At 51.5% G+C, this 14,866-nt stretch overlaps 1 protein-coding gene across 3 annotated transcripts in view; it reads left to right on the forward strand.

Annotated features, from left to right (window-relative positions):
- The window catches only part of Pax7 (paired box 7), a 93,332-nt gene that overhangs the window by 54,819 nt on the left and 23,647 nt on the right, over positions 1-14,866 (forward strand). For 2 of the 3 annotated variants that reach the window (XM_042688698.1, XM_042688699.1), the window contains exons 6-7: positions 1,181-1,346; positions 3,716-3,918. In XM_042688698.1, coding sequence (XP_042544632.1) covers positions 1,181-1,346; positions 3,716-3,918 — 369 coding nt within the window. Of the gene's footprint in view, positions 1-1,180; positions 1,347-3,715; positions 3,919-8,061; positions 8,076-14,866 lie in introns of all 3 variants that reach the window. The other variant, XM_042688697.1, reaches the window with a different exon arrangement.

Below are 14,866 nucleotides of genomic sequence, written 5' to 3' on the forward strand. Positions count from 1 at the left end.
CATGCACACATTCATCCACTAACCATCATCCACCATCCCTCCACACATCCATCCATCATCCATCCATCCATCAATCATCATTCATTCATCCATTCATTTATCCATTTGCACATCCATCTAGTCGCCTGTGTATGCACCCATCTATTCATCATCACAGATAAGTCCATTGTTCATTCATTCAGCATACACTCATTCATTCGCCTATCACTCATCCATCATTCATCTGTCCACCATTCATTCAGTGTTGGTTGAGTGCCTATGGAGGCCTCTGTCCCATGGGGCCTAGAACCTTACAGGAAACACAACCAAACAGCCAAGAAACCACATAAAACAAAGGGCTGATTACAGAAGTGTCATGCGGAAGCTACCTGGGAGAAGGCAGGGAGCCACCTGTGCCCATCCCTAGGCCTCAGACTAGGGAGGGTCTTCCAGCTGCAGGAGGAGTATTCGGGCAAGAGGGAAGAGCATATGCAAGTACCACAGGTGAAACCGAGCCATTTCACACTTCCATTCTCTTTGTCTGGCAAGTCTTAGGAAGCTTGTGAACTCAAATGAGAGGACTTGAAGGACAGAGCAGTTCTAGGGCCTGGGGCCAGCTATATGGACTATAGAGAGACACCTAGAGGAAGGAGAGACTCAAGTATGGTTATTTCCCAGATGTTTAGGAAGTCCACGTGGGTTTCCTATTCAGTGAGACCCAGGCTGTTAAGCAAACAGCAAGGAACTGGCTTGCACAGCATGGTGTGGAGGAAAGTCTCTCATCAGCTTCCAGACAGGAGATCTTCTCTGGGCAGAGGGGAAAATGAGGGATGGAGAAGAAAGAATGACAGGCGGGACACCAGTGACCCCCGGGGCTGGAGCTGCAGGAGGAGGAGCACTGGACTCAGAGCCTCACAGATACGTGCGGGGCCCTGGCACTCCCTGCCTTGTGGCCAGGTCATCCACGTCCTGTGGGCCTCAGTTTCCTCTTCTGTCAAATGGGGGCAATGGTAACACCTGGGTAACTGTGGGGACAAAAGGGGATCATGCCTATGGCTCTACAAACTGTGCTGGGTGCGTGCGTGGAGGTAGGGTCCCTTCCCTGGAGGAGGCTGATGGCCGGGGGTCTGGTTCTAGCTGTGTTTCTAGCTCTGCCACGAGCCAGGCTGAAAGTTGTCTATCCTCCATTCTCCATCCTCAGGTCTGGTTCAGCAACCGCCGTGCCCGCTGGCGTAAGCAGGCAGGAGCCAACCAGCTGGCCGCGTTCAACCATCTTCTGCCAGGAGGCTTCCCGCCCACCGGCATGCCCACGCTGCCCCCCTACCAGCTGCCGGACTCTACCTACCCTACCACTACCATCTCCCAAGGTGAGCTTCCTGCCCACCCCTACCTCCTTCTCCTGCCCCGCCCACCAGCCTGCCTGTCACTCACAAGAGTGTTCCTCCCTTATGACTGGGTGCAGACCAAGAGGCCACAGACCATTAAGATAGAGAAGATACAGTTCTGTGGTCCCGCCCTTGAAATGCTTAGCTTCCCAGAGGCCACAGTCGCCAGGGAAGGTGGCAATACAGCCTCTGCACCCAGTTACAATGAGCTTTTCAAATGGGAGCCTCTTAAGGGTCTCCTTGCAATGCCAGGCTGGGGTTTGAGATGCTGCCTTCCTACCAGGAGATGCCCATGCAGGGAGGAAAAGCTCAGAATGTTGTCTATTGATTTGGGGCCAAGTATAGCCAGTCTTCAATTAAAATGAGAATGGAAGCTGGGCACCAATGGCTCATGCCTGTGATCCCAGCTACTCATGAGGCTGAGATTGGAGGGTCACAGTTTGAAGCCAGCCCGGGCAAGAATGTCCATGAGACTCTTGTCTCCAGTTGCTCAAGTGGTAGAGTGTTAGCCTTGAGCAAGAAAGCTCAAGGGACAATGCTCAGGCCCTGAGTTCAAGCCCCAGTGCTGGCAAAAATAAAAGGAGTAAATAAATGAGAGTGGAAAGTGTGTGCATGTGTGTGTGCGTGCACATGTGTGGGCTGGCATGTGTGCGTGCGTGCACATGTGCGGGCTGGCATGTGTGTGTGCGTGCACATGTGTGGGCTGGCATGTGTGTGTGCGTGCACATGTGTGGGCTGGCATGTGTGTGTGCGTGCACATGTGTGGGCTGGCATGTGTGTGCCAGTGCTGGGGGCTGAACTCAGGGCCTCTGGCTCCCACTTGGCTTTTTCACTCAAGTCTGTCATTTTGCCACTTGAGCCAGTGCTCCATTTCTGGCTTTCTACTGGTTAATTGGGGATGAGAGACTGGTGGACTTTTCTTTTTTTTTATTTTTTTTTTATTTTATTTTATTTGTGAACATACTGTACAGAGGGATTACAATTACATGGGCAAGATAATGCGTACATTTCTTACCAAGCATTGCAGCCTCCTCCTTTGTTTACCCTTCACCTCCCTTCCCAGCCTCCCCCCTCCCCCCCCAATCCTTCCCCCCCCCCCCCGCTCCCCCCCACCGACATTGTAAAGCTCCTTTTTGACATGACAATTTGTACTTCTCATTGTTGCAACAGGTCCACCTGAATCCTTAAATGACTTGTTTTTCCCCATCTCCTCCATAAGTTATACTGACATCAAATATATTGAAAGCGGGGGTTATACTGTGGGGGAGGGACATACAAAGCAACAAAGAAATAAAGTTATAAATGCGTTAGAAACACATGCATGAAAGAAAAAAAACATTAAAATACCTATCTAAGGATTCATTTTCCTAACATCACATTATCTGACTTTTTCTGCTTGACTCGTACATATACTAGATATTGCAAATAAGGGAAACCATGGGACCTGTGTTTCTTTGTGCCTGGCTTAATATAATTTTTTCCAAGTTTTTCCATTTCCTAAGAAATGGGGCAATGTCATTCTTTCTGATGGAGGCATAGAATTCCATTGTGTATATATACCACATTTTCTTGATCCATTCATCTACTGAAGGGCATCTGGGTTGGTTCCATATCTTAGCTATGGTAAATAATGCTGCAATAAACATAGTTGTGCTGGTAGCTTTAGTGTGGTCTTGTTTGTAAACATTTGGGTAAATGCCCAAAAGTGGGATTGCTGGGTCATAGGGGAGCTCTATGTGAAGTCTTTTGAGGAACCTCCATACTGCTTTCCAAAGTGGTTGAACAAGTTTACATTCACTGGTGGACTTTTCTGCCTCAGCTGGCTTCCAGTCGATACTCATATCTCAGCCTCCTGAGTGTCTAGGATTGCAGGTGTGAGCTCCTGAGGCCTGACCTATGATCTTGAGATGAAATCATGCCAAGGTCAAAGGTGATGAGGTCCCAGCCTCAGAGGGCCACAGAGAGGGACTCTGATGGCAGATTCTCAGTCCAGTGACGAAAAACAGAAAAGGCTAGAGTTAGATTAATCAAAGCCTGCTGCAGGAGCTCTCCAGGAAGGACTGAATACTAAACACTAACTAAATCACTAAATACTGACAGGTATGTGAGTGAAGTAGAGTCCCTAAGAAACTTTCAGTTTGCCCAGCGTGCATTGAACATAACTGTATATCTAGCACCAAGCAACAAGGCCCATGTGGGGGCTCAGTTGAACTTGTGCAATCCTGGGTCACCGGAGAAGATGCTGTCTCTTCTCTCAAAGGACCAGACTTGGCAGAGGCCAAAGCAACATGGCCACTTCCTCCCCACTGAGATTCTTTCCCACTCAAGACCTCCCTTGGGTTTCTCCACAGATGGAGGCAGCACCGTGCACCGTCCCCAGCCCCTCCCACCGTCCACCATGCACCAGGGTGGGCTGGCGGCGGCTGCAGCCGCTGCCGACACCAGCTCTGCCTATGGGGCTCGCCACAGCTTCTCCAGCTACTCTGACAGCTTCATGAACCCCGGGGCTCCTTCCAACCACATGAACCCCGTCAGCAACGGCCTGTCTCCTCAGGTAAGTGGCCTCCCCATTCTGTCCCAGGTCTCATGGCCAAGACAGCTGTTGGTCCAGTCGGTGGAGTTCCAGGTCAGCTCTTCCATGGGCAACACAGGGACCACTCAGAATCTACTGGTCTCCATGAAACACTTGGTTTTGGGGACCTCAGGAGGTGGACTGGGTGGGTCCTCTACCTGCACTTGTCTTATCTGTGGGCCATGGCGCCAGGCTGGTTTTTCTCAGTCTGCAGAGACTGGGTTGTGGATTAGCTCCTGACCTAACAGCCATCAGAGTTCATAAAACGCTGGCCCCATCGCCTTCATACGTCGGATGCCTGAGAGGCAGGCATGTGGGAAGCTGTGGGAAGTTTTGTTCTAAAAACCAAGAGTTCTTCCTGGATCTGTCCTGTTCTCCATCTCCAGCCTTTCTCAGGGGTAAATGGATCAGTGAGAATCAGGGCATATCCTATTGGTGGAGTAATTGCAAATCAGGTTCTGGGCCAGGACCTCTACTCTGATTGGGTCTTGAGAAGTCTGTTCACTTATGTGATTGGTTGCTGGTTAAGTCCCTTGTTGCCTTGTACTGTACTAAAAGTCTGGAGACCTGCTCTGGATAGAGTGGCAAACAATGCGGGGCTTGTGGCAGTTGTTGGTGGGGTTGTGGACCGGATTCCATGATGCTGGAAGTCCCTGTGAACTTGAGGTTCATTTTTATAGCAGTAACAGGCTCCCCAAAACCCCAGAGGAAAGGACTCAAAGCTGAGACTGATTTTATTTTGTCTTCTACCTGCGGTGCCCTTCCTTCCTTCCTTCCTCATGTCTACAAGAGGAATGGACACAGGACAGAGGATAAACTAGCCAAGGCAGCTGTAACATGCTGGGAAAGGTCTAGGCTTTGGGGCTGGGTTTAGAGTTTCCCCGTCCTGTTGTTTGGAGGTGATCTGGGGCTGCCTGCTACATTCACTTAGTTGCTGACAGAGTAAAGCACCCAGCACAAAGCCCAGCACAAAATAACACTAAGTAAATATTAGTTCTTTAAAGATTTGTTCTAATAATAGTTCTATTTTTCCTTCTGTTGCTTAGACAATATAATTAATAGGAGAAAACTGTTACTTTAAAAAAAAAAAAAAAAAAGAAAGTAAGCCAGTCCCTCATGGTTCACATCTGTAATTCTGATCTGATGGCCAGGGTTTGAAGCCAGCCTAGGCAGGAAAAGTATGTGAGACTCCTATCTCCAATTAACCACCAAAAAAGGGCAGAAGTGGATCTGTGGTTCAAGTGGTAGAACATCCACCTTGAGCAAAAAAGCTAAAAGGCATTGCCCAGGCCCTGAGTTCAAGCCTCAGTACTGGTGTGCGCACACACGCGCACACACACGCACACACACACACACACACAGCCAAAAGGACTCAAGCAAACTCCATCCTGGAGGTCATACCATCCAGCTATGCATTTGTGTTTTTTTTAAAAAAAGTTTTATTAGAATGCCTGTGGCTTTGGGGCAGTGGCAGCAGGGCTGAGTTTTACAGGAGACCATAGAGACCACAAAACCTACAGAACTGTGTGACCTGTACAGAGAACAATGCCAGCCTCTGATCTCAGCATGCTCAAGGGGGCTAACAGTCAGCCCGGCAGGCTCTTTCCTGTTTACCCCCATTGGTATGGAAGATGTACAGTCCATTTAGCTCCATGATTAAATTGTGGGGAAGGCCTCCCTGTGATTTTCTTGGAGTGGGGATAATGCTGGGATTGTAGAGTTTGGAATGAGATCCATCTCCACAAAGCGCCTAGCTCAGGCCTGGAATGGTATGTGTGCCAGGGAACCCTAAGCAGTTACAGGGAGAAGAAGCCCTTTCCGGTACCTTCTACCCAGCATGTCCTCTGGGCACTGCAGATGATTCTGCTGGCCTGGCTGTACTCGCCAGCCCTGGGGAACTGGTCTGTACTGGGCTTGCCTCAATCTCTTGCTGATACCCCAGGCAAATGACCTCCTACATCTACCACAGAGCCCCATGGGTTGCCACTTTTCCCTGGTGAGACTTAATTTGATTGGCCCCGTTTGGGGGTTCAAGATCATGACCCTCTGTTGCATGATAGCCAAAGTTAACTGTCCAGGCTGACCTTCCAGAGCTGGGGCAAGAGAGAGCATCACATGGGATCCCAGAATCCTCTGGGTTAGGACACTGCTGAGACTCGGGGGATTCTGCACCCCACAGTGTGATCCGGACACGTTTGGAAAGGCTAAGGAGGGACACCGAGGTATTGAGGTCACCTCTCAATTCAGACGGCAGGCCTAGGCCTGGGCCTAATCGCTCCTGTGCTGGTCCGACCGTCTCGTGTGCACCAAGTGTGATCCCCAAGCAGGAGGCCTCCCACCCAGCAGAGGAGAGATGTGCGGATGAGAGGTCCCTGGCCTTCAGGGAGGAGGGGGGAGAGGGAGAAACGCATGCACTGGTACGAGCGGCCAGACCCCTGCAGAAACTTCTCCATTCCGGGTTGGAAGGCTCAGCCATTAGATGATGTGTTTGCTGCCCCTGCCTTCATTCCTCCTTCATTCCTCCCTCGACCCTGGGGAGGACAGACTCTAACAGCAGGAGAGCCTGGGGAGGCATCCACCTGGTCTACCTGGTCTGTAATCCTCGGCAGAGAGGCTGTGGGGACGTGATGGATCGGTGGCTGAGTCCACTGCAGCTTTCCCCTCGAGGCGTGAAGAGTGATGGGGGCTGGGGGCTCTGACAGGGGGAGAGGGGACCTGGCAGGGGACAGCTGCGGAGAAAGGGCTGCACTGTGCTGTGAATGAGTGGATGTTGGACTTCTGCCCAGCACATCCTGAACTGGGGTTAGGGAGGGGGGGGTCTAGGTGTAGGACAAGCTCTGGCTTCATTCTCTCCTTTCTGGATAGACAAGGTTGGTGACCCATCTGCCCATCCCTGGGGTCTTGGAAGGGGTAAGGTGAGGCTAGGGTTCTCCCCAGTTTGAAATCTGTGTGGGGAGAGGGTTGTTCCCTATAGGAAGGGCTTGTCTGCAGCCCCTCTGGTCCACAGGGAGGGCAGCTTGGGCTGGACCAGCCACCCGACCTGGAGGGGCTGTAGGTACTGCTACCCTGACAGCTTTGGCCTTTGAAACTGGACAGTGGTTTGTTCACCCAGCACTCAGTGAGAGTCCCATTGGAGGATGAGGCTGGAGGTTTGTGGGACCCCGGGTCAGGTCCGGGGACAGCTAGTTCCTCACACTGATGTCCCGAGTCTGTTCTTTCCTCCAAGCCTGGGACATCGATGCCCTCGAGTCCTGGGCGTCCTCAAGAAGGCACTCCAGCAGAACTCTGCAGAAAGGCTCTTCTGCTTTTTCTGCCCTGAGCCCTGAGCCCTGGCTGTGCAGTGGGCAGCTACAAGGACAAAGACTGACCCAGGGCCGGCCACGAGCCAGTGCTGTCTCCCTGGCCCTCAGAACACATCAGGGAATCAGGAGAGCCCTGAGACTGAGGGCAGTCGCAGGTGGGCTGACACCTTTGCTCGGCTTTAGGGGGCTTCTCTATAGCCCTCACCATCAAACCCCACCTAATAGGGTCAGGTCCTACGAGCTCAGCACAGGACTCCAAGAGAGTCTGTGTGCCTCAGGCCCTTCAGAAGTGGCATCGGGAGAAGCAGGCCTGTTCTCAGCACCTCACTCGGATGCCTTGCCTGGGATTGGGCCCCTCACACCAGCTGCTCTCACCCCTTTGCTTCAAGCGAAGGGTCAGTTATTAGGAAGTGACTCTTTGTGTGTGCATGCATGTGTGTGTGTGTGTGTGTGTGTGCGCGCACGCACATGCATGTGTGCCCGATGGGGCATGAACTCAGGGCCTAGGTGCTGTCCTTTAGTTTTTTCCCACCGAAGGCCGGCACTCCAGCACTTGAGCCTCACCTCTACTTCCAGCTTTTTGGTCGGTTAACTGAAGATAAGAGTCTCATGGACTTTCTTGGGTTTCAAACCTCAGATCTCAGCTTCTTAAGTAGCTGGGATTATAGGTGTGAACCACCAGTGCCCAGCTTGGAAGAGATTCCTGGAGAACAACTCGGGAGACTTAAGTTGGAGACAAAGGACACATCTTATAACAGGGGAGTCCTCTGATGGCTTCACAGCGACTCTGTCTAGGAATGACAAGCCAGGTACCCAGAGACAGGAAAGAGGATGCCAGTCCTGCCCAGAGGGGGTCCCATTGGGCTCCAGATCCCTAGTCCAGGGCCTTTGTCTGCGCATTGTAGAAAGGGAGACTTGCGTCTGCCCCCGTCACTTCTGGTGCTCCTCATCACATCCTCGCCGGCTGTCATCTCCTTCGTCCCCCTCGGGAGCTTAAAATGAAGGCATCTGTAAAAGAGATTTACATATTTACAATCCACCCATATTGACCTACTGAAAACTGTCTTCCAAGTGTGCTGTTAATCACAGGACTGTGGGGGCACACCAAGCTTTCCTGTCCTTTCCTGCTAGTGTTCCCCCTCCTTCCCCTCTAGTGCACACCAGAGTTGTGGTGATAGCAGCTGGGCTTAGCACTCCTTTAGCAGGTGGGAGTCCCCAAGTTCAATCCCTTGCAGCACAGAAATAAACGTGTCAATAAAAATAAGTAATCGCAATGACCGTCAGTGTGAATTGAGTGTACACAGCTAGCCAGGCATGAGCAGGGTGAAATGTCATGGGCTTTCACACGCTGAATCTCAGGGGTTATCTTGTGACCCTTATTTTACAGATGAGGAAAGTATCTTGTCCAGAGCTATCCATCATCATTATCCATCCATCTACCTACATATTCATCTATCTACCTATCCATCTATCTACACATCCACCAGTCCATCTGTACATCCATCCACCAATCCATCCATCCATCCATCAATCCACACATCCACCCATCCACACATCCATCTACCTCCTCACCCACTCATCCACCTATCCATATATTTATCTATCCACATTCTATCCAAAATCTATACACACACACATCCATCCATCCATCTCCCATCCATCCATTTATCCATCCATCATTCATCTATATATGCATCTGTCCATTCACACATCTATCCATACATCCATCCGCATAGCCATCCATTCACCAGTCTGCCCATCCATCCAATTATTCATCCATCCATCCATCCACACATCCATCCATCTGCCAGTTCATTCATCTTCCCATCCATCCATCCACATATCTATCCATCTGTCAATTCATCCATCCAACTACCCATCTATTTATTCATTTATCTATCCACTCACACATCCATCTCTCCTCCAAATACCTATTGAGCCATGTGTCAGGCTCTGTGGCAGTAACAGAGCTATCCGGTGCAATGATGCTAATGTGTCATATTTTCTTCCTGTGAGGTCAGTCTAATGGTCCACATTCAAGTTCAAGGTCACATAGACAATTAATGGGAGATTGCCAAACTTCCCCTTCCTCCACAAAGCTCCAGGCTGTATTTGTGATTGTTGATGATCAGGGTTCTCCTAAATGCTTCTCAATAGCAGATACTCAATGTTGCATTCCACCACCGTCCAGGACCTCCAGGGGAGGGTCAAACCAGCAAGAACAGAAACTTCACCAATAGAACCCTCCTGGGTTCCAGAACCTACCTGAGCACTTGGCCTGCTTAAAATCCTTCAAACCCCACCACAAGCCCACACTTAGGGAAATGTACCCAGAGAGGTTAAATAACCAGCCCCAGAGCTGGTGAGTAGTGGGAACAGGTGTTGGAGATCTGCTTGACCCATGAACATCACCATCCTTCAACCCTCCCCAGCACAAGGGCAAGGCATACTGCTGGCCCTAGGGAACAGAGCCCTGCCCTGCACAGGCACCGGGAACTCCCTACGCCTCATCCTCTACTCCCTTCCTCTTTGTCCCTGTCCCTTTATTGGTGACATTGCGTTTATAATAAGCATTTAAAATGAGTCTTGCTGGACCAGAGACAAGGAAGGAGGAGGGAGCAAGAGATTTGTAGGCTAGAAGATGGGAGGGGGATTGTGGGGTGTTAAATAGCCCAGAATTTTTAAAAAACTGATGCAAATCACTAGTAGGAGAGAAAATTATATGCAATTACGTCCTGATATTGGAAGGTTTTGCCTAGCCCAGGCAACAAGATCTCATTAACAAGCAGAAAATAAGATTGAAATGGTGTGTAAAAGAGCTGAAAAATGAATTTGAATGCTGCGTTTGTCCACAATTACCCCCTCCTTCACACATATTTTATTGCAATTTTTTTATTATTCTTAATCTCTCTATTCCTCAAAGCAGATTGGGGACATCCTGGCATTACCAGGGCATCGGGAGGAGGTGTGGAGGATATTTCTTTTCTGCCCCATTGAAAGGAGACCCTTCTCTCAAACATTTCCCAAGGTTGGGGTTTGGAGGGATCAGAATTCATTTCTCCAGCTTAGTGGGTTGTCAGAACACGGAGCTTTAACCCCAGCTGCCTGCTCCTCTGAGCCCCGCCCCGCCCTTCCCTTGCAATTCCGCTACCTCCCACTTCCTTCTCCTTGCCTTCTGAGGGCCTAAAAAGAGCTCTTCTTTCAGGGACCCTCTCCCTCAGGTGCCCAAGGGGTGTGAGGAGGCCTAGAGAGAGAGCACACGCAGGGCCTTTGCCAACAAGCCATCCTGACTTGCAGACTGGGTCTGCCACCGGCCCTGGGGCAGCTTGCTTCTGGGTGTCGTATTTCTCACCTTGAGTAAAGGGACTGATGCATAGTAGGTGGTTAGTAAACGTGTCTTCTCAGAGCCTTGCCCTCATCTGTGCCTTGAGCCCCAGTTCTACACCACATCTCTTCCCTTCCTTTCTTCCCCTCTCACTTTTTTGGTGTTGGTACGTGGGCTTGGATTCAGGTTCTGGATGCCATCCCTTAGTTGTGGCTGTTGTTGTTTTTCAGTCAAGGCTGGTGCTCTCCCACGTGAGTCACAGCTCTGCTTCTGGCTTTTCCGTGGCTACTTGGAGATAAGAATCTCACCGTCTTTCCTATTCATGCTGGCTTCAAAATGCACTCCTCAGAGCTCAGCCTCCTGACTAGCTAGGATTTCAGGGGTGAGCCACTGGCGCCTGGCTCTCCTTTTCTTCTTTTTTTTTTTGGTCGGCCGTGGGGCTTGAACTCTGGGCCTGGGCGCTGTCCCTCAGCTCTTCAGCTCAAGGTGAACGCTCTACCACTTGAGCTACAGCCCCACTTGCGGTTTTTCTGGTGGTTATTGGAGATAGGAGTCTCACGGTCTCTCCTGCCCGGGCTGGCTTTGAACCGCAATCCTCAGATCTCAGCCTCCTGAGTAGCTAGGATTACAGGCGTGAGCCACCAGCGCCTGGCTCCTTTTCTTCTTGATCTGCATCCATCCTGCACCCTGCAGGCTGTTCTGCTGATCCTGCCTGGGGAAGAGAGGTGACTGCCTTTCTCCTCTCCCCTCTCTGCCCTGTGATCTGGAAAGGATGAGCTGGGAGAGACAGGGACAGGAGCTCCATGTGATGTTCTAGGATTGGGGAAAACTGAGTCCTCCTGAACCTCCATTTCTCATCGCTGCTAGTGACTCTGGTGGGGGCCAGGGGTAGGGATCAGAGGTTAATTTGGGGACAGTACCAGGAAACTGAGTTTTCTTTTTTTGTTTTGTTTGTTTGTGTTTGGCCGGTCATGGCGCCTACCACTTGAGCCATAGCATCATTTCTGGCTTTTTCTGCTTATGTGGTGCTGAGGAATCGAACCCAAGGCTTCATGCATGCAAGGCAAGCGCTCTACCACTGAGCCACCTTCCCAGCCCATGAGTTTTCTTTTCTTTTTACTTTTTTTTTGTTAGTGGTGGTGGGGTTTTGAACTCTGGGCCTGGGCACTGTTTCTCAGCTCTTCAGCTCAAAGCTAGTGCTCTACCACTTGAGCCATAACTCCACTTCTGGTGGTTTATTGGAGATAAGAGTCTCACGGACTTTGAACCTCGATCCTTAGATCTCAGCTTCCTGAGTAGCTAAGATTACAAGCATGAGCCACCGGCGCCAAGCATGAGACTGAGTTTTCTTGAACCTAAAGTCAAGGGACATCTTTTCAAAGTGTCCACCCTCCAGACTGTCAATATATCTGTATCAGCTCCCAGAGACCCCTCCAGACTCTATCTGCCAGCCCCTGGCCTTAGCCTGATGGGGAGAGCTCTCTACCCTGTTTCTCAGTTGCCCCATGCCTCCCCAGCCCTGTCCTTTTGCCCCTAGCCAGGCAGGGATGTGGCTGCCCCAGAGGTGTGGATTGATGATTTTCACCACAACTTTTAGTTCTGACCCTCAGGACTCCCCCCATCCACCCCCCCCCCCAAGTCTCTGCAGCCCTGGAGTGCAGTTCCTGCCAAGTTCTGGTTCTCACGGCTCCTCTGCCTTTGTGAAGCTCGCTTGCCCACCTCTGTGGAAAAGCTGAGCTGTTTCCCTGCTGGCGGCTGGCTCACCCAACCCAGTCCACCTGCTGTTGTCCATCACGTGCCCGGCTCCAGCTCCCAGGGAGAGGCCAGGGCAGAGCCATCTTCTGTGAAAACAGAGCTGTGTTTATGTGTCTGCCTTTCTTGCCCCTTTTCCAGGGTGGAGGGGTGAGGAGGAAGGGGGAGGGGACAGTCATGCCTGCTTTGAGATCCTCCAGGAACAGGGGTGAGGGGGTGGGGGTCGGGTCTTGGTTTCCAGGGGTGTGTGTGTGTGTGTGTGTGTGTGTGCATGCGCGCACACGTGCGTGCGTGCATGCCCTTCACGGAGGAGGAAGAGAGCAAGCTGGTCTTTTCTCCTTTTCGAGGACAGATTGAGTCTAGGGAGCTGAGCTTGTGCCTCAACTGAGAGTGTCTAAGGAGGATGATGGCCTTCAGGGGACAAGTGTCCACCACTGAAACAGCCAAATGCCAAACCTGCTCCTATGGGGAAGAAGGCAAGGGAAGTGTCCAGCATGGGATGTCTGGGTGCCCCCATGTGTGGCCCAGCCCACAGGCAGCACTGAACTGCGAGGCTCGTGACATTGACTTTGGTGGCTCTCAGTGTCTGGTCAACCCCAAACATAGGCCTGTCTGACAAGACACAGCCACACTGGGCTCCCAGGAAGAGAGTGAGGCAGCTGCTCTTGGCTCTGACCCTAGGTTACACTGTCACACCTTCAAGTTCCAGGATCTAAAGATCCTTGTGAACACAGCACATGGAAGGTTCAGAGAAGAAAGGCGCACGGCTGTCTCTACTCTGATGTGGTGTGTTTTGGGGGAGCTGGTACCCTCTTTACAGTGAGCCTTTAGAGATGGGTTGTGGAGCAGGCAGTGTGGTGAGGAAGAGGGATTGGATCAGGGAAAGTAAAGGAAGAGAGTGGAAGTAGATCACAGCCTGAGCCACAGGCAGTGACTTAGTGGCTTCTGATTTCCATGTGCCATGGACACAGTAACCAGCGGACCAAGATTTGAATTCTAGCTCTTCTAAGCTACAAGTCTTCTATCTGCACCTTCTTCCCATCCTCCCTGGGGGAGGAGGAGGAGGGAACCCCAGTCGGGGAGGGGGGGATGGGGGGTTGCTGGGTTTCCCAGCAGGACAGGGGCTTAACAGTCCAGAGCTGCCTGGCTTGGTGGGAAAGAATGCAAATAGCGGATTTGTCCTTCTTTCTGATTAGCACGGGGGGCTCAGGACGAGACAGTCCCAACAGACAGAGGGAAAGAAAATGAGGGAGATTAGCAATTAATACTGAGAGCCTCTCAGGCCCATCCCTAGGGCCCCTGGTAAGATCCGGGATGGGTGGGAGACTGGATTTGGGAGGCCCAGGCAGGATTCCTGGTAGGAGAGGCAGGTATGACTTTGAGGGTCCCCAGAGACCATGCCCTTCCTGTCTCCAGGTGTTTAACCTGCTGTTCCTCCTGGGCCTGGGACCCCCCCACCCCCACCCTCTTTGCCCTCTTCCTTCCCATTCTAGGCAACCCATGCAGACTTGGTTCATACATTGGCTGCCTCCTCCGTTACTTCCCTTTCCCCGGCTTCATGAGCTATCCATCTGTGCTGCCTCTGGGCGCCTGTCACATTTTATCACTCTATGCAAAGCCCTCCCCCCGGCCCCCACCCCCGACTTCTAGACCACTGCTGTTCTATAATACTAATAATGGTTAAATATTTTGATGGCTCACCACAGGTCCGATGTGTGCTGAGACCGCTACCGGGGTCATCTCAATTCATCTCTGTGACGCACCCTTGGGGAAGGCGCTGGAATTATTTTTAGTGGTACAAAGACAGTTTCAGACATTTGTCTCAGGCATGTTGCTCACTGAGGAGCAGGACCTAAACTTGAAGCCAGCCTGCCAGGGGTTTGTGGCATGGGGGAGGCGAGGAGAGGGGGGAGCGCGGCCATGGACCTCGAGAAACCCTTCCTACACAGGAAGTGTCATGTTTCCTTCCCGTTTTCTGGGGAGACCTTTTCAGAACCCCAAAATGTGAGTCTGATTTCCACAAAGCCCAGCGCCCTCCAGAGGCAGAAGGGCAGAGAGCAGGATGCAGGGGCTGGCACCCCAATTTGGGGCTGTCTCCAGTACTCAAGTCTTACCAGCCAGGCTCAGCTCTGCCTCTCTTTCTCCCTCTGTAAACCCAGGCTGAGGAGGAAGCTCTGATGCTGTAGGAACCTGCTGGTGGAGGGCTCCAAGGTTCTGTGTGTGTGTGTGTGTGTGTGTGTGTGTGTGTGTGTGTGTGTGTGTGTGCGCCCACACCCAGACTGGGACTTGAACTCAAGACCTAGGCCCTGTCTTTTAGGTTGTTTATGTTTTTTCCTCGAGGCTATAGAGTCTCTACCACACGAGCCACAGCTCCACTTCTGGCTTTTTTGGTGGTTAATTGGAGATAAGAGTCTCACGGGCTTTCCTTCCCCAGCCTAGCTTTGAACCTCGATCCTCAGCTCTTAGTCTCCTGAATAGCTAGGATTAACAGGCGCAAGGCACCGGCTTCTGGCCCTGAGGTTTTGGTAGGTAGGGACTAGATGCACACAAG

Source organism: Dipodomys spectabilis, unplaced genomic scaffold, assembly GCF_019054845.1.
Source record: "Dipodomys spectabilis isolate Male_0828 unplaced genomic scaffold, ASM1905484v1 ptg000118l, whole genome shotgun sequence".
Taxonomy (NCBI): domain Eukaryota; kingdom Metazoa; phylum Chordata; class Mammalia; order Rodentia; family Heteromyidae; genus Dipodomys; species Dipodomys spectabilis.